This window comes from Oncorhynchus mykiss, chromosome 3 (assembly GCF_057628025.1).
Source record: "Oncorhynchus mykiss isolate SJ-2025 chromosome 3, ASM5762802v1, whole genome shotgun sequence".
NCBI lineage: Eukaryota > Metazoa > Chordata > Actinopteri > Salmoniformes > Salmonidae > Oncorhynchus > Oncorhynchus mykiss.
Genome location: NC_143024.1, coordinates 36275757 through 36295608, shown reverse-complemented (window position 1 = coordinate 36295608; position 19852 = coordinate 36275757). Strand labels below are relative to the sequence as shown.

General features: G+C 44.7%; 1 protein-coding gene and 1 long non-coding RNA gene across 2 annotated transcripts; one reads left to right on the top strand and one right to left on the bottom strand.

Moving 5' to 3' along the window:
• Window positions 1-315: 315 nt before the first annotated feature.
• LOC110515194 (nonsense-mediated mRNA decay factor SMG5) lies at window positions 316-16043 on the top strand. Its single transcript, XM_036973039.2, has 22 exons — window positions 316-804; window positions 1674-1772; window positions 1864-1987; window positions 4742-4898; window positions 4979-5068; window positions 5214-5303; window positions 5739-5817; window positions 6422-6547; window positions 6668-6736; window positions 6946-7166; window positions 7338-7475; window positions 7583-8470; window positions 8733-8902; window positions 9105-9180; window positions 9667-9842; window positions 9945-10103; window positions 10233-10292; window positions 11810-11969; window positions 13521-13611; window positions 14005-14079; window positions 14246-14384; window positions 14787-16043. Exons 1-22 carry the CDS (start codon window positions 740-742, stop codon window positions 14868-14870), a joined length of 3336 nt encoding a protein of 1111 aa, XP_036828934.2. The 5' UTR covers window positions 316-739; the 3' UTR covers window positions 14871-16043.
• Window positions 14785-19836, bottom strand: LOC149984526 (uncharacterized). The gene is made up of 2 exons (XR_016494595.1): window positions 19606-19836; window positions 14785-14982 (listed from the first exon to the last, which is right to left on the bottom strand). It is a non-coding gene; the product is annotated as an uncharacterized LOC149984526 (long non-coding RNA).
• Between the last annotated feature and the right edge of the window lie 16 nt (window positions 19837-19852).

The window sequence follows — 19852 nt, the reverse complement described above, 5'->3', positions numbered from 1 at the left end:
TCATTTTCATGACAGTCTTCATCAATAACCATTGGTTACCCGGTTATTGTGCCATGCAGCCCTAATCACAAATATATTTATACAAACGTTTTACATTGCCAGGGATCACAAACCTACACAAACAAAAGAATCATAATGACTTGCTGTCTGGCAATCTAGCTAGGTGTCCACTAGATTCTACAGCCACAAATATTAGTATTCTTTTTTTATTTTTGGTCTTAATTTAAGGTAGGGGTTATGCATACGGTTAGCCGTGTGGTAAAGGTTAGGGTTAAGTCATATTTTAATTAAGATAAACTATTCATGGCGGAGGTCATAACTTTGTAGCTGTGGTAACTAGTGACGGTCCCGCGCGAACCTTGGCACGAACGTTTCATGAGAAGTCTCGCGCTGTTCAGGCGGTCGCTGTTTAATGGCCGCCCTCTTACTCGAAGCAATGTCTGAAACGGGGAATAACACAAGGAACCCATCGGAGTGTGATAGCTGACCGGGAATTAACAAACATACTGTGCCATTCCCTCTCCCAAACGGGTTCCGAACGGATGGGCAGTGTGGGGGGGATTGCCAAGCGACCTAAGATACGCTAGCGGGAGAGGAGAGAGCTGCTAGCTAGCTAGTCAACACAGTTGTCACTGCCGGTGGGGCAAGCCCGGAGCAACCCTGACAAGAGTGGGGTTGAAGAGGGTGGGAACGCAGACTCTTGGACTGGAGCGTGTGACTCTTGGCACCAGATGCTAACATGAGTGGACCTGGGCAGGATAGCGAGCCAGAGGCAAAAGTCCTCCTCATCAAGCGGCTATACAGGTGAGTTAAATGCCTTTTGCTGGGAAACATTACATTGGCTAGTTTTTTTTAAATTATTTTTTTGTTTTGTACATTAGCTAGCTAACAGTAGTGAAATAAATGGATAGCTAACCTTAGCTAGTTTGCTAACTAGCTAGCCATCTATTCAACTTGCTAGTTAGCTAACTATCCAGTCACCTGTCTGTCTGTGACTTGAATCAGCTAACGTTAGCTAGTTAACTGTCCTTCGTCGAAGGACAATGACATTTTTACGAAGTAGTCGGACATTTTCGATAATGTGTTTTAAATAACCAGATGTAGCACAGTGGGAACTTATGGAGCGGATAGCTAATTAGCTATCCAACGTTAGCTTCTAAACAACTGAAGAGTAACCGCACAGTAACAAGTTACTGTGCTATTAGCTAGCTAACTTATTCATGTGCCAACTTGCTCTCTTAATAACGTTAGTTGGTTAACTAGTTGTGATAGTTTCAGCTGTCAGTATTGTCACAGTTCTAGTGACCTGATAGGCCTACCTTGTTTGCTAACTAGCTACCTAGCGAGTTAGTTATTTAACAGCTACGATAACTAGAAGCGTCTTGCAGAACATCACCACATGAATAATGTCGACTGGCTACTTTTAACATGCATAACTATGCCTAGTTAGGGAGAAACACCATATTTCACAAGCCTCTTTAGATTTACCTACCTAGTTAGGTAGCTGTAATGTCAACCATTATCTCAGTGTGAGACATGACATTTGATAGTTTCCAGTTATAGCTAGCTAGCTAACATTAGCTCCCTACATTGATAAGAATGAGTTTGCTCATTCCTCCAATGGCCGTTACCAGTGATTCACATGCCATAATAACTGTATCTTGCGTGCTCAGGGCAGTGGTTGAGTCGGTACACAAGCTGGATGTCATCATTGGCAGCAAGTCATCGTACAGGGAGGTCTTCAAGCCTGAAAACATCAGCCTTCGCAACAAGTAAGCATTTTACTCTACTCCAACCTTTGCCCTAAACACTAAGGCAAAAGGCAAAGCACTAACCCCAACCTCATCTGTCTTCTGTGCCCAGGTTGAGGGAGCTGTGTGTGAAGCTGATGTTTCTCCACCCTGTGGACTATGGTCGCAAGGCTGAGGAGCTTCTGTGGAGGAAGGTCTACTACGAGGTCATCCAGGTCATCAAGACCAACAAGAAGGTACAGCATTTAAGGGTGTTTTCCCATCTAGTCCTCTTTAAAATAACCAGTCCCCGTCCTCTTTAAAGTGAACTTTGTGGTAAAAAAGAAGCTATAGAACTATGTTCTCTTTGTATTCAAACTTCCCTTGTCTTTGAATGAGGACTCAACTCTTTTGCCAGTTCACTTTATCCATGTTGTGGTCCAAGTCCTCTGCATTCAGATTGCTATATTTAGAAAGGAATCAAGATATTTTTTCCAACATTCACTCAATGCACTCTCGAACAAGCCATTTCCATTCCTCAATCAGATTTGCCACCAATGCTCCTTATAGGACATATTACTGTGCTCTATACTCCTCTGTAAACTGGTCATCTCTGTATACCTGTCGCAAGACTGGTTGATGCTTATTTATAAAACCCTCACTCCCCCCTATCTGAGATATCTACTGCAGTCCTCATCCTCCACATACAACACCCATTCTGCCAGTCACATTCTGTTAAAGGTCCCCAAAGTGCACACATCCCTGGGTCGCTCCTCTTTTCAGTTCGCTGCAGCTAGTGACTGGACCAAGCTGCAAAAAACACTCAAACTGGATAGTTTTATCTCCATCTCTTCATTCAAAGACTCAATCATGGACACTCTTACTTACCGTAATTTCCGGACTATAAGCTGCTACTTTTTTCCCACGCTTTGACCCTCGCGGTTTATACAATGACGCGGCTAATTTATGGATTTTTCCCGCTTTCACAAGATTCATGCCGCCCCAAAACTGAGCACCATCACATAATGTGACGTAAATTGAGCGCGCTCAAACTTCCCATCATTCTGATTACGGTAGTCATTTTGTCACCCTCATCATGGCAAAAACACTGAGAAATGCATATGATGCAGCTTTCAAGTTGAAGGCGATCGATCTGGCTGTTGGAAAAGGAAATAGAGCTGCTGCACGGGAGCTTGGCCTTAATGAGTCGATAAGATGTTGGAAACAGCAGCGTGAGGAACTGACTCAGTGCAAAAAGACAACAAAAGCTTTCAGAGGGAATAAAAGCAGTTGGCCCAAAGTATTTGCAGCCACTCAACATCAGTTTAAATCGTGCATTTAAGGTGGGAGGCTTGGATGACAAGTGGGGAGAAATCCTTCACTAAAACGGGCCGCATGCGAAGTGCAACATATGGTCAAGTCTGCCAGTGGGTCCTGACAGCGTGGAGCATTGTCAAAAAATCCACTATCATCAACGGGTTTCGAAAGGCTGGACTGCTGCGTGTTGAAGAGGGCAGCATGAGCTCAGCGGGGAATTTGCCTCCGGATGAAAGTGACGAGAGCGACAATGAAAACGATCCAACATCGGATGAAGCAATTCCGAGGCTATTCAACTCCGACACCGAAGGAGATGATTTCAGTGCACAGGAGGAGGAAGATGGTGACCAATTACTTTCTTGGTAGGCTACTGTTTACTGCTATTTTTTTTGTTTTTTTGTTACAAGCCGTGTTTCTTTAAAGCCTATTAATTTTTGTAACAAGCCGTGTTTCGTTTAAAGGCTGTGTAAAGTTCATTTGTTTCAATGTACCGGTAGGCACCTGCGGCTTATAGACATGTGTGGCTTATTTATGTACAAAATACATATTTTTAAAAATAATTCAGTGGTTGCGTTTTATATTCAGGTGCGCTTAATAGTCCAGAAATTACGGTACATTTGTGGCTGCTTTGAGGGATGTATGTTGTCAAGTGGTGTTGCTACTATACTGTGTTGTCATGTGTTGCTACCATGCTATGTGGTTGTCTTAGTTCTCTCTTTATGTAGTGTTGTGATGTGTGTGCTATATTTTTAATGCCAGTCCCTGTCCACGCAGGAGGCCTTTTGGTAGGCTGTAAGAATTAAATAAGAATTTTGTTCTTAACTGACTTGTTTAAAAAATGTATATATGAATGAATAACTGCAGATTAAATAATGCTGTAATTGAAAATTGTACACCCAATGTAGGCTGCTGCCCCTTTAAGAGCTAGAATAGATTTGGATCGTATGTTGTGATTCTCACCAAATATGTTGTCTTCTCACACTTCAAACCCCACAATCAAGTAGTGTATGAAACTCTCTTATAGATCACATATTGCAAACAAATAATCTGAACTAAAAACTCCAAATTTTGGAATGTCTGTGTGTTCTTGACAATCGCTAATTAATATCCAAAAACAGCACATTCTTCCGCGAACATGCACATAATCTTCTCACTTGTGGCACCAATGTGAGGGGTTACGGTAGTGTTGCAGTAGTGTTTGTAATCACAAGCAAACCTAGGGAGCATTGCCCTAAAAAATGGAACTGGAGCACGGAATTCAAGTGAACCAAACTCCGACCTCTGGAGACGGTCTCAGTTCGCTTCGGGTGCTCTTTTAAGGGGTCTGAGTTCCCTTTGTAGTGTTAACACGGCACAAAAAAAATTATACAAACTGCACTGAGTTCTCAAAAATTTGCTAAAAGGCACCATGTGGGAAAACATCCTAAGTTATTGGGGAAATTTTATGACTCTGGCCAATAGTGCTTCTACACCTGAATTACTTGCTGTTTGTGGTTTTAGGCTGGGTTTCTGTACAGCACTTTGTGACATCAGCTGATGTAAGAAGGGCTTTATAAATGCATTTGATTGATACAGTGACTGCTGAGCTTTCAGACATGCCCACTTTATCTTTCCTCATGCCCCACACACAACCCTTTTATTTCTAATCTCTTCTTATTACCTGGCCCCGTCTTATATCTCCATGTCTTCTGCAGCACATCCACAGTCGCAGTGCCCTGGAATGCGCCTACAGGACTCACCTGATAGCCGGCGTGGGCTTCTTCCAGCACCTGCTGCTCTACATCCAGTCCCACTACCAGCTGGAAATGCAGGACTGCATCGACTGGACCCATGTCACCGACCCCCTCATCGGTGAGACACACACACACACACACTCAGGTCAGCAGTATCTGTGATTGACAGTGTATAAATGATTGTATTTGTTATTGTAGGTCGGAAGAAGCCGGTATCAGCCACCCTTAAGGAGATGGAGTGGGCCACAATGGCCTGCCATCGCTGCCTGGTGTACCTGGGAGATCTAGGTAATACAAACTTAATCTTTCTCACCAAAGATATTTGAGACAACCTTATTTGTATGACCATGGAATTGCATTCCCCAAATCCAAATCACATTGATTTGAATGTACAGGAGAGGTTTACATGAGGTTGTTTGAATGTTTTCTGCAGCCCGTTACCAGAACGAATTGGCTGGGGTGGAGGCTGAGCAGCTGGCAGAGCGGTTCTACCACCAGGCCCTGTCTGTCACTCCGCATGTAGGTGAGTTGACAAGGTGTTACCGCCCCTCCCTTTCACAGCACATTAACCTCAGTTTTTTACACTAACAGGTTTACTCACACCACCATCTACAAATGAATCACTCTTGTTATATTGCCCACATAGTGATGAACTCACACAGCACTTATTGATTTGAGCTTTATTATATGACTGGTCAAAGCTTTACGCAGCGCATAGTGATCTAGCTGAACTGTTAGTGGGCCATTTGGGCCAGGAAGGGGGCATTCAGTAACTGTTAGCGGGCCAGGAGAGGGCATTCAGTCTCAAGAAGTCACTGATCCACATTTGAAACGTTCTGTCTTTTTGAGAGGGCTTCATCAGTCGAACTGAAAGTCAACATTAAATGGCCACTGCTAAAGGAAAGCGATGTCTTTAGTGTGCCATGATACTGACAAGTGTTTGATGTTTTGTTTTCAGGAATGCCTTTCAATCAGTTAGGTACACTGGCGGGGAGTAAATTCTACAACGTGGAGGCCACCTATTACTACCTACGCTGGTGAGAGGAGACTTCAACATGTCTAGATTTACTGCAACACATCCACAGTCTATCTATGACTGGTCTGTAGACTATGCTCTAGCTGTGCTATTGTTCTCTATCTCAGTGGGGCAATGTAGTCATACTGCTGGGGAGAAATATCTTCATTGCAACATTTCATATTTGGATCACATTCAGTAGGCTTTAAATAGGAGACATGTTTTGAAATGGAAGAGGTTCTGAAACCAGTCTGTTAGGAGAAGGCTGCCAACTTCAGAGCCAGAACACGTAAAAAAAAAGACTCACAACCAAGTGGTACCGGGACGATACCAGTATTGCAATCTCGTTAGTAGTGGAAAGGATACGAAACACAAAGCGGATTTGAACTTCTTTAGGAAAACAGCCCTGATGTTGGAAAGAAACATTGTTGTCATCCAGTCACAATTATTTTCCAAGCTATAGCACTCAATATTTTACATACAGCAGGTTTTTAAAGGACCACAGAGTTGGGTCTGCTTCGTGTTTTCATTGCCATGAGAAAAAATATTGCGATACTGGTATCGTCACACCCCTACCACAAAGTACTGACCATGGTTTTCTCCTCTATGTTCCTGTGTTTGAACAGTATACAGTCGGAGACTCCCTTCGAAGGGGCCTATGGGAATTTGAAGCGTCTGTTTGATAAAGCAGCTAAGATGTACCACCAGGTGAAGAAACAGGAGATGAAGAAGCTGTCTCCCTCACGGCAAAGGTCAGTCTGGTTTCCTCAGACCACAGCCCTGAAATGACAAATCACTAAGTCAGCATTGAACATGAATTGAGATGGTCCACTTTGAGATCCTTACTGTTTCCTCAACGGTTTTCTCTCCAGATCCAAGGACATCAAGCAACTTCTAGTGAGCTTCATGTACCTGCAGAGTCTACTGCAGCCCAAGAACAGGTTAGGACATTCACCATTTAGGCCCAAGTCATTTATCGCAATAGGAACCTCAACATTTGGTCCATATATGACACAGCTATCTGATGATGATAATAACAATTGATTGAATTTTTATAACCCCCTTTGCTCAGTATCAAAGGGCTTTCTATTGTCTGTTGGGTACCGTGTTTGTAATGTCTTACCATTTCTCTCTTCCTCCCTGTGAGTAGTCTGCTGGAGACAGAGTTGACCTCTCTGTGTCAGTCGGTGCTGGAGGATTTTAACTTGGTGCTGTTTTACCTGCCCTCGCCGCCACACGGCCACGAGGCCACTTCCCCCAGCGAGGAGGAGCATGAGGAGCACGAATCGCCCTGCGCCCTGCTCCCCGACGCCCTCGTCTTCAAGATGGTGGTCACCTGCCTCATGGTGGTGCACAGCCTGAAGCGGGGAGGTCAGTAAGAATGTAGATGTCATATATTTTTTTGCAAATCGCTTTTCAAACATTACGCTCAAAGGATGTTGTCAGTAGGCATGCGAGGATAATGACATACTGCAAGGGAGAAATAAGGGGATATGGTGTTTTGTTGTATTGCAAAGTTGACATGTTGACTTGTTTGTGTAGGGTCAAAGCAGTACAGTGCGTCAATAGCCTTCACGCTGGCCCTCTTCTCCCACCTGGTGAACCATGTCAACATCCGCCTGCAGGCTGAGCTGGAGGAGGGGGAGAGCCAGGTGCCCCCGCTGCAGAACGACAACACAGGTGAGAACTACTCCCAGCTTTACCTCATGATGCCTAGACACTACTCATGTTCTCATTTAATTCTCTGAAAAACGTATGGAACAATAATGACATTTGTTTGTTCCTAGACGACTCTGAGTTGAGAGACCCGTCTGACTCGTTGACCTCGGAAGAGAGGCCCCTGCAGAATGGCTCCCTAGACCATGAGGAGGATGAGGTGGGTCACCGGAGCACCGTGGCCCAGAAAGTAGGCGTCGGTGAGCGGAAGGCAGAGGAGGAGAAACAGAAGCAAAAGAAGTACGCCCGCCTCTCCATGATGCGCCGCCGCCGCTGCGCCACCCGCAAAGAAGACGAGAGCGACCTGAGCGAGGGTTTCGAGAGCGACGAAGAGGAGGAGGAAGAACAGAGGGGCTGCGCCGACTCCGGGGACGGCGCCTCGGGACCCTCACTCACCCCCTCCTTGCTGGGAAAGGAGAGCAAGAGCAGGAGGGAGCACCCGACAGAGGGGACCTGGGAGAGCGCCTCGGAGGAAGACGAGGAGGGGAGCACGGCCTTCGACGTGGAGACTGACTCGGACATGAACAGCCAGGAGTCCCGCTCCGACTTGGAGGATATAGAGGACTCGGAAACCCCGGAGAACTTGGACACACCTCCTCAGGGGGAGGTGCAGCCTGAAGACGACGATGATGAGGAGGAGGAGCAAGCCTATCCCAGGGAGGGCGGAGATGGGGACACCCCTCCGGCCACCAACGGCCCACTCCTGCCCAGCGACCCCAGTATCAGCAGTAACCTCCAGGCCATGTCATCCCAGCTGTTCCAGGCCAAGCGCTGCTTCCGCCTGGCGCCCACCTTCAGCAATGTGCTGCTGAGGCCCCACAGCTCCGCCACCAACTCCACACCCAACCCCACTGATCCAGACGCCGCCTCCACCACCCCCTCCCAGGAGACCCCTCCTCCCCCGGGGGACTCACCCTGCGACGCTGGCCCCGGCACTGCCAACGGAACCAATGACAATGGTCAGTAACCTGCCCACACACATTGACGCTGTGTTGATTACTATGTGGTTTTTGTATAGTGCAGGATATGATGAGTTTAAAGATTTAATATACCAATATAATTATGTACTCTAGTCTCTTTTTAGTCTTTCCCAATGACTCCATTGAGTAACAGCACATCGCTAAAATATGCCCTTTTCTAACAGTACATCTGAGGTACCCCCTAAGAAAACTAGGGTGTAGATTAAACACATGTTTATTTATTTTTGTCCATTCCCTGTAGAGGTGGATTCCGATTCAGAGTGTAGCGTGCACAGCAACCAATCAGTACACAGCGAGAAGACCCTGTCGGAGAGACTGGAGATTCTGACCAATCAGGGGCTCATCCAGGTGGTCAAGGTGTTTGTGGATTGGCTGAGAACCAACACTGACATTATCCTCATGTGTGCACAGGTAAAGGGGGTAGATTTTTCACTGACCTAGAAGCACTTACAAACAGTATGCATTGACAAATCTAATTTGCATCAAATTGGTCAAATACAAGTCAGTCTTTGTATCAGCTGACTTAGGGCAAGGGTTTATACTCTTCATCATTGTTGGTGTTTGTTTCACTGTCCGTCTTCCGCTCAATGTAATTCAGTTACTCTGTCTGTAGAGTTCTCAGAGCCTATGGAACAGACTGTCTGTGCTACTCAATCTGCTGCCTGACGGGAGCAAGATGCTGGAAGCAGGCGAGTTACTAAAATCACCTGTCCTTTTTATGGGTTGTTAATCTGCGTTTACATTTTTAATTTTTAATTTAACCTTTATTTAACTAGGCAAGTTGGTTAAGAACAAATTCTTATTTACAATGACTGCCAAACCCTAACGACGCTTGGTCAATTGTGCGCTGCCCTATGGGACTCCCAATCACGGCTGGGTGTGATACAGCCTGGATTTGAACCAGGGTCTGTAGTGACGCCTCTACTGAGATGCAGTGTCTTACCGCTGTGCCACTCGGGAGCCCGTTGTGGAGGCTTGAGTTGGCCAAATTCTTCTCTCCCCCTCTCACATTATATTTCTCGTTCCATCTGTTCTCTCTTTTCCTCTCCTTTGGTTATTTTAACCCATGTTCTCATAGATGAAATTCCAAATGTGTGTCTCATTCTGTAGAGCACGTGACTAGAAGTCACGTCTTAATCTCGCTCTCTGTCTTGCTTTCTCTTTGTGTATTTTAGAGCTGGGTCTGAACACTGAGGTGACGGAGCTGCTGAGTGATTGTGAGCAGCCTGGCCTGGTCCAGACCCTGCTGCTGCCTGAGGACCTGGCCCTGCGACACCTACCTGCTCTCAACCTGGCCCACCGCCACCTCGACTACACCCGCCCCAGACCTTCCCTCAGCCCCGTACAGGAGGTACACACACCTAGCTTCCCTTAGACACCCTCCCTCACACCCTCACTGTTTTTCTGCCCTCTCTCTACTATCTCACTCGCTCTCTTTCTCTCCCCGTCTCAGTGTGTGGTGCGCGTGTGCTGCATCCGCAGCTTTGGCCACTTCCTCACCAATCTCCAATGCAACGTACTGCACTTCAACCCGGAGGCGGGCATCTTCACCAGCATCAGCCAATCAGAGCAGGACAACCTGGTGCAGCAGGCCAAGGCCCAGTTCCGCATGGTGAGCGGCAGTTGAATGAACCAATGAGACCAAAGCAGCAGCGGTCACTCTAGTTTCAGTTTTTGTGTCACTTGTGCAGCTCAAATAACTGCAAAGTATTATCTATTTCAACACTGTTTGTGAGTCCAGGCAGAGGAGGAGGCTCGACGAAACCGCCTGATGAGAGACATGGCTCAGCTCCGCCTACAGGTCTGTCTTCTGGAACATTCCATTCTATCATAAATCAAACACTGTCAATCTAGCTATCCGACACTATACTGAGTGTACAACACATTAGGAACATTCCATTTCCATGACGTACTGTAGACTGACCAGGTGAATCCTGGTGAAAGCTATGATCCTTTATTGATGTCACTTGTTAAATCCACTTCAATCAGTGTAGATGAAGGGGAGGAGACCGGTTAAAGAAGGATTTTTAAGCCTTCAGAGGGTGAATGGGCAAGACAAAATATTTAAGTGCCTTTGAACGGGGTATGGTAAGTGGCAGGCGCACCGGTTTATGTCAAGAACTGCAACACTGCTTGGTTTTTCACTCAGCAGTTTCCTGTGTGTATCAACAATGGTCCACCAGCCAACTTGACACAACTATGGGAAGCATTGGAGTCAACATGGGCTAGCATCCCTGTAGAACACTTTTGACACCTTATAGAGTCTACGCCCTGACGAATTGAGGCTATTCTGAGTGCAAAAGGGGGGGTGCAACTCAATATTAGGAAGGTTTTCCTAATGTTTGGTATACTAAGTGTATATGTCTTAATTTACTTTCGCACCCAAAACCTTGAAGTGAAATTCATTAGATTTCAGCCGATGATAGTTAAGGTGATGCCATTGAAGTATATTACTTAATGTTGAATGTACATGTTCAGGGCCTCCCGGGTGGCGCAGTGGTTAAGGGCTGTGCCACCAGAGACTCTGGGTTCGCATCCAGGCTCTGTCGTAACCGGCCGTGACCGGGAGGTCCGTTTAGGCGACGCACAATTGGCATAGCGTCGTCCGGGTTAGGGAGGGATTGGCCGGTCTCATCGCGCACCAGCGACTCCTGTGGCGGGCCGGGCGCAGTGCACGCTAACCAAGGTTACCACGTGCACGGTGTTTCCTCCGACACATTGGTGCGGCTGGCTTCCGGGTTGGATGCGCGCTGTGTTAAGAAGCAGTGCGGCTTGGTTGGGTTGTGTATCGGAGGACGCATGACTTTCAACCTTCATCTCTCCCGAGCCCGTACGGGAGTTGTAGCGACGAGACAAAATAGGAGCTACTAACAATTGGATACCACGAAATTGGGGAGAAAAAAGGGGGTAAAATTTAACGGGGGAAAAAAGAATGTACATGTTCAGTGCCCTCCGTAATTATTGTGAAGGTGAAGCATTTTTTCTTTTGGCTCTATACTCCAAGAGTTTGGATTTGAAATAAAACAATGACTGAGGCTTTAATTTGAGGGTATTTTCATCCATATCGGATGAACCATTTTAGAAATGACAGCACTTTTTGCACAAAGTCCCCCATTTTAGGGGCCAAAAGTTTGGGACAAATTCACTTGTGTATTATAGTAGTAAAAAGTTCATAGATTTGATTTGAAGTCCAAATGTTTGGGTTATAAAGGCAAAAGAAGATGAAATGCTTCACTGTCCCAATAATTACGGAGGGTACTGTATTATCCCCTCAACATCCCATCAAAATAAGCAGTTTGTCATGTGTCTGCCCTGCAGTTGGAGGTGTCTCAGCTAGAGGGCAGCCTGCAGCAGCCCAAGACCCAGTCCTCCATGTCTCCGTACCTGGTACCCGACTCTGCCGCCCTGTGCCAGCACCTCAACCTCCTCAGACATCTGGCTGGCAGTGGCTGCTTCATCATCATCATCCCCCGCACAGGTGAGCACAGCCCCATGCCCTGCCTGGGTGAATAAACCCAGTGTTGGACTGCATGGCTGTGGATAAGTCTGTTTGAGTGCAGTCATTATTTAGAGGTTTCTCTCCAGAATTACATGGAGATAAAATGGTGAGAAATATGATTTCTATATTGCCGGGTTATTGAACTATATGGGGTCCAGATTTGAAAATGGTTATTTACAGGGTGGCCAGATATTTTATACATGGGATTATTCTTATAAAGCACATTTAGTCAAATTAAATGTCGCTAAAAGTTCATTTTAAGTGCTTTAGGATGAGCCTAATTCAGTGGATGAAATTGTTTAAATAATGGAACACATTTGTACTTATAACACAGTTGACCTGCATCACATTCATTTCTACTTTCCTGTCCGTTTTAGAGACAACTTCATCTTTTGTTTTTGTTTACTCATAGGAAACCTTTTATGCTTGGCATATCTCAGTTGACCAGCATCATATTCTGTTCTATTTTCTATTTCTTTTTCATTTTGTTCTTTTCTGTTTAACTTGGAAACGTTTTTATTCATGTCATATCTGTCGACTAACTTTTATTGTGGGGAGGTCTCTTTCCCCTTGCATCAGTAGAGAATGGGTCCCTATAACAAACCGCACCACCTCTGTGGGGACTTACACTGAAAGCTAACTTTGCAACAAGATTTGAGGAGGGTATCTAAAAACTCGGCCATCACGGGAGTGATCTGTACTGGTGACTGAATATAGTTGTGCAGGGAAATCAGAGAGAAAAAAATGTATTGACTTTTTTAAAATCATGTCAACTGTTTTATCCCTCCCCTGCACTCCCAAATTAAATCCATTCAATTGATTGAAGATGAAAAACAAACATCTGATACGGACTGTTCATCAGGCATATGTGTTGGCTTTCTTGTGGCGTCAATCACGGAGAAAAGCAACTATCTCCTCCCTAAGCTAACACAGGCTGCTCTCTTGAGAGCATTATTACCCTTGCTTAGCATCATTATGTAAAAGTAGATCATGATGCTCAGCAGACCACGAAAACAAGCGATTTTGCAGGCTAGATGTTGATTGGATAAAGTTGATGTCTGTGGTGTTAACTCACTGCTGAGTTAAGCGAAAAGCATGCTCTAGTGTATCAGGCAGTGTAGTGATCTCATCTGCTGGGAAGAGCCGATAGGCGAGCTCTGATTGGCTAACTGGTATGTTGGGTGATTATTCTTTGACAGCACTTAATGGGTGGGACTACAGGGAAACAGATTCTCCCATTGGAGAATATTGAACAAGGGCTCATTTTGGCTCTAAACATCAGATTTTTTTGCAGGATAAAATGAATCTGAATTGATCTGAAGGCCATTCTAAATTGATAAACGGGCCAGATCTGTCTTGCTGGCAGCCAGTTGAATAGCCCTGCTATATTGTTTCGACATTAGCTATTTGCTGGCTATGTTTTGTAAGTTACAGAGGGGACGACTGAAGGTGAGTTTGTCTTTCTAGTTAGAGTATGAAATTAATAGATACCAAAGTTAAAACATGATGGTTGACTGTTATCTGCCTCAGTGATTGATGGCCTTGACCACCTGAAGAAGGAGAATGCCGGAGCGAGGGACGGTATCCGCTTCCTGGAGTCTGAGTTCCGTAAAGGCAACAGGTATATGTCTGTCTCAACCCTCAAGTGTGACGTATGGCCACATTTAATATATGACAACCACAATCTGCCAACCATCACATTAAAAGGGATATGTAGAGTCGACAGTTCTCTGAATGAAAAGATAGAGGCCGATTTTCAATGTGCTTAGCCTTTATCCGGTGTGAAACGCTAGAGCCAATGATACACAGGTCCTTTTATATTAATGTATCTCTCACGTAACCAATTTTCAAATGAGCTGGCTGTTGTCCTTACTACTTCAGATCTTAACAAAACAATGTTTCTAACCATAACCCACTCTTAATCTGTGATCCAGTAAACTAAGAATAGGCTGCGACCCATATGGACAAAGACACTTGATGTTGTAAACCCCTCTTCTGTCCCCTTCTACCTCAGGTACATACGTTGCCAGAAGGAGTCGGGGAGGAGTTTTGAGAGGGACAAACTGAAACGCCAGGACATTGAAGCCTGGTGAGCCTCCATTAGTCTTTCTGCAGTCTCTTCATATGGCCACCTCTCAATACTTACCACTTTTGAAGCATTTGTATAAGAATGCTAAAAGATTTATGAAAGCTATCTACCAGTGGTAAAACACCTTCCCAGTGTTAACTGTTTCCTTATGTGTCCTGATTTCTAGGCATCTATACAAGACTGTGGACAGCTGTCGTCAGCTGACCGTCTCCCAGAGCAACGGAGACGAAGACACGGCTGGTATGGTCACTATTCTCACCGGTCACTCAGTGGAGGAGCTGTGTACCCGTTCTGCACCCATGAAGGTATACACATCACAAATACAATCACTCACTCAGTTCTTTAGGCTCTCCAGCAAACACTGTTGGTATGGACAGCTGGTCTGACTACCGTGTATCCCGTGGGTTGTACAGTATTGCTATTAATATTTCCTGTGTATCCCTTGGGTTGTACAGTATTGCTATTAATATTTCCTGTGTATCCCTTGGGTTGTACAGTACTGCTATTAATATTTCCCTGTTACAAAATACTGCCATTTTACCATGGTGTAGATCTTTGTGGAGAACCAGAGTTCTTTCTAAGAGAAGTTTGGCATGTTCAACCTCCCCCATTCATCCTTCCGTGATATTTTACCATACGTTGTATGTTCATTGGTGTTAGAAGAGTTGACGTCTTACCCTCCATTGTCTGTGTCTCCTTGGAAACAGTCGGCTATCCAGGCAGTGGCGACAGCAGGCATGGAGCTGAAGAACATTGTGGAGTTCTACCGTCAGTGGAAGGAGATTGGCTGAGAGCGTTGAGCGGGCGAGGTCGGCATGGCGGACAGCTGATCACACACTCACTCCCTCTCTCTCTCCCACTCTGTTGCTCTGTCTGTATCTGCGTCTCCAAGGAAAATCAACTCTAGGAAAGGAAGTGAGGGGGGGGGGTGAGAGAGAGAGAGAGGGTGGAAAAGTAAAGCAGTTGAAGGAAAGAAAAAGCGAGACACATGGGCAAAGGGGGCAATAAGAAACAGCAGAAGACCCCCAAACATAAAGAAGCGATCCCAGAGGTTGGTGAGAATTAAGTGGGGATGCTACGCACATAAAGTGCCCCTGGTTCACATCATAACCAGGCATATACTGTTTATGATAGAAACGAGTACATTACATGTCGAGAGAGAACCACTCATACACATTCATGCTCAGTTAAATCCATTGGTTTAGACATATAGAGCAGTGTTTCCCGTTTCCTCCTTTCCCTCTGTGTTGTGAAGGTGGGACTATGTCAGCCCTATGGCTAGCTGGGTCTGGTCTGGTAAGGCAGGGGGGTGTGGGGTAAATCCCAGAAAGAGAACACATCTCTAGCGTGCCAAGCGTTGAGGCTATCGACACATCGGAGTCTCGTAGCTCATAGGGTTCAGGTCAATGGACGTACACTTCTCCAGGATTGTTTTCTTTCCTATCAGTTTTTTTGCGGTGTACTTTTTGTGTCCCGTGACTAATGTATTGTGTTATCTGTGTAGGATGAGGAGGAATAATGACAGGTTGTGCCCTGCTATTGTTTTAATTTGGATTTTATTTTTGTACCCAAATATACTTTATTTTGCGTTTTTGTAAGCTGTGCTGAATACACACAGGAATGAAGTGCAGGGGGAGGGATGGGGTTGTCTTGTATAGTTTTCCTAAACCAGTCTGCTAATCCTTCTGTTCTCAAATAAATAGTCCTGACTTTTGTGTCATGGTGCCGTTTTAGGAAGAGGTAGACTCGGGTGGGTCAGCTTTGTGTTGTTGTTAGATATTATGGAGTCCGGGGCCTGCGGCTGTCCCAATATGGCGGTACAAGGTGTTTGTGTTTTGACCCTTGTGAACTCCATATATATCCCATCTACCATCATCACTAACTGTCCCATCATGCACAGTGCAAAGGAACTCTGTATATGTGTGTGGCCACGCATTGAACAATAAAATGAACTCATTTTAAAATGTATTTTCTTATTTTCACTCTCTTGCAGAAACCATTTACAGTGGCAACTTTTTCAGAGCTTTACACAATTCATGACAAGGCACAGGACTCTCTGAATTGGGAAAGCAAACTATTTGAACTGAACATACTCATGACTGCACACTAATGACAATAATAGCAATTGTTTCTGTAAGTTGAAGAACTAATCCAGAGATGACGACTGACCAACATTAAAATGAAATGGTGTGTATCAAATAGTCCGGGTAGCCATTTGATTAGCTGTTCAGAAGACTTATAGTTTGGGGGTAGAACCTATTGAGAAGCCTTTTGGACCAAGCCTTTACCGCTCTGGTACTGCTTGCTGTTTGGAACACATTTAATGTTTTTCAATTTATAAGTTTCTTTCAAAACACCCTTACCTATTGAAATATGGTGGTTCTGTTCCACTTTGCTCTCAAACTTCTGAACCCGTTCAGTGCAGCCTGGCTCATCCATCAGTCTCGGTCCTGTGAGTAGGACTCTGTGTGCCATCTATCCTGCTCTCTTCTGTTGTGAGGTCTCGTGCCCCTCACTACCCTGGCTGCCTGGGCCTAATGCCCACCATTCTGCATGGAATGGCAGAGCGAGACCAATCCCCTGGCAGCGGGGTCAGCGCCACCCCAACAGAAGATGGTTGGCACAGCACAGGGCTGGCCCACTTTCTGGTGATGGGGAAATGAACAGTCCAGGGCCTGGTTTCCCTAAAGCATCTTAAGGTGAAGTAATGATAGCAAAAATGTTTATTTTAGGAATTGGCTTTAAAACTGCAAAATTTTCTTAGTCTCATGGCAGCACTTTTTTTTTCTCTGCCCTGTGGCAAAAAGTGTAGAATTGCAATTCACTTTAAAAAAGTAATAATTATGACTGTAGAATAGCATTAGGAAACAGCATTTTGTTTTTCTCTGCACCATGGCAAAATGTGTTGAAATGCACATTTTGGCAGAGGTCAGTGCCCCGTGGCCCCCTTGACCCCAAATGTGGTAGTCTGGCCCTGGAGGTGCTGAGGGAGGATAAAAAGTCCTAACAAAGCATTTTGTCAATGTGCCTCTCAGTCCATGAAAAATAGGCCCTGCTTTTCATGTAGATTTGGTTCAGTTGGAATATGAAGTGACCTGCCAGCCTTGACTTACTGAGTGAGAATTTCTGAAGAATTTAAACTTTGCCCAAATGATCATGGTATTGAAAAGGCTACAGATAAAAATCATCACCGTTGATATCACCCAATAGTCTTTGGAGCTGTTTCAAATATTATTTAATGTGAAAAACTTTGAAATGTGGCATTTTGATTAAGAAAATGTTATAAAACTGTCTGCATGTAAAATAGAATTATGCGACGATATGGGATGCCTTAAGGCTTGCTCTCTGCCTTGTCTCCTGATTCTCTTAACAATGTTTCTTTCTTGTCCCCTTCCAATCAAAACGTCGCTGTGTGCGGAGGGTGGGATTTCGACATTGGGGCTACGGGTTTGTGGTGTTTTTATTCGCCTGTGAAGGAATGCAGGACATAGACCGTTTATACAGATTTACACCAGCCTCCAATGGTCAGGATAACCGGATTTACGATGGGACTATAGTTTATTACAAGCAACAATTGTTCATTTTGGTCAGTGACTACATTGCTCCAGTGAAGATTTGCGCTAATGAGCTCACCGCCAATATAAAGCTGAAAGGTTTGACTTTGTTTCTTTATCTTTCCTTTGCCGTAGTGTGCTTGTTACAATGTAACAACCTATCGTGTGTGTAGGCTACTGGATGTGTTTATTTTGTACCTGTGCGCGCGTGCGTTTGTGTGTGCGCCTCAAGTTTGTAGGAAACTGGAAATCCTGAAAATGTTCTCTAGGAAAATGTCTCCACAGAACCAGACTTTTCAGCTATTATGCAAGTTATATTATTAAGTAGCCTATGTATCTTGTCACTTAAAATATAATTTCGCTTTTTGTATTCATATTCAATTTGTATTGATGGCAGTGTAGCCTGTCATGAGTGTGTAGGTGTTTTATTGTCAGAAGTGTGACAAATTTGACATTTTCTTACAATGTGATAAGCTATCCGATATGACAATTAAGACCAAATAGTCCATGAAAACAGATTGGCGATCCAGTACTCCTCTTTCTTGGAAAGACAACACACGGTAGAAACGCGCACGGGAGAACATTCTTGGTCTTGTAATTTTTGGCCCGCAGGACAGATAATGTTTTCTGTCCACGCGGAGGAACGTTTCTTCAGTCTTCTTCTGGGCAGGTGCTGTGTAGAAACCTAATAGGATAGACCAGACACCGCCTATAGTTCAGCTAGGCATTGATTTCACATTATATATATTTTTTTAATTACGCAAGTCAGTTGAGTACAAATTCCTGGGAACAGTGGGTTAACTGCCTTGTTCAGGGAGCAGAACGACAGGTTTTATCTTGTCTGTTCGGGGATTCGATCCAGCAACCTTTCGGTTACTAGCCCAACGCTCGAACCACTAGGCTACCTGCCACATCGCGGCTCTTTTTAGGGAATATTCGCACTCCACATGCCCGACTTCCACGGTAAGTGTTATTCTCTTGGGAAAAATAGATCCCAATCTCTCACCAGAAAGTTTCTCTCTGAGATTGTCTTTTCAGCCTGTGCCATAACTGAACATAACTGCTCATTTATCTGTTTGTCTGTGATTGTTGTGTGTCTGCCTTTACAATTTCTCCAGTATTAATGTCATATGAATGTGACTCCAGGCGTTGTACATTCCTATAAAACGGCACATTAATTTGAATAGGATATACGATTGAGTGCTCTTTGAGAAACGGTGTCCCATTGTTGGATCTTGTTTCTCTCATGAAACTATGCACTCAGCATTTATTCTTTCTTTTGCCATGTTCATGTTGTAGACAACTTCAGAGCAATGAATTGAGTTTCACCCTCTGCCCTGCCTCTGGCGCAGGGTGTTAGTTTGTTCCTCTGCAATGGTACGGCGAGAGACCGGTAGGACAGCTACCTTGCCCTACCTAAGCAATATGAGTTAAACATTTCATAGACCATATGTAGATCTCTTCCCTACATATCTGGTTGGTCTGGTCTGCTGTTAATGCCACTCTTTTGCAATGACAAGTTGTAACTTGTTCCATGTGACACTATGTTCTTATGGTTAATCACAGATGATCATAAGTGATATTACTGGTTGACACCACACCTGCAGCAAGGAACTGTGTGACCCTGTTTAAATCATGTCAAATGCATTGTGAGAGAGTCATTCATCCGTTTGTAGATTAGTGCAAGCAAAGGCTCTGTTACGCTTTCAACAATGTATTCATGTTGGGTCAGCGATTACAGGAAAGAAGCGACAGGAGAGGAAGGATGCATTTAAGAAAACACAGATCTTACTCTTACTGAACATAACAGATGATATTCAAATCCATTTATCACTAGCCTATAGTAGTGTCATGTGGCATAGTGTGCATTAAAAGTCCTCAACAGACCGCGTTAATGAGTACTCCATCTGGGTCAATGGGAGGGTCTGATAGTTGGTTCAGCTATACATGGAGTTATTTAATGGATTCACACCTTCTGCCTCAGTACGGACATGAACCGGTGAATCCTGTTGTTCAGGGTACACTTGACCGTCAGTCATATTGTGTGTGTGTTGAGGTGATATCTTCCATGTTCCATTTCCTGTACACACTGTACAGAATCATGCAGCCAGATGACAATGCAATGTTCTATGGGGCGAACGATGTGCCCTGTTCTTGTTTGCATAAAATGGACATGTGCCCATGTCAACATGCTCCCCGCGTCGACTTCTTATCTTCAG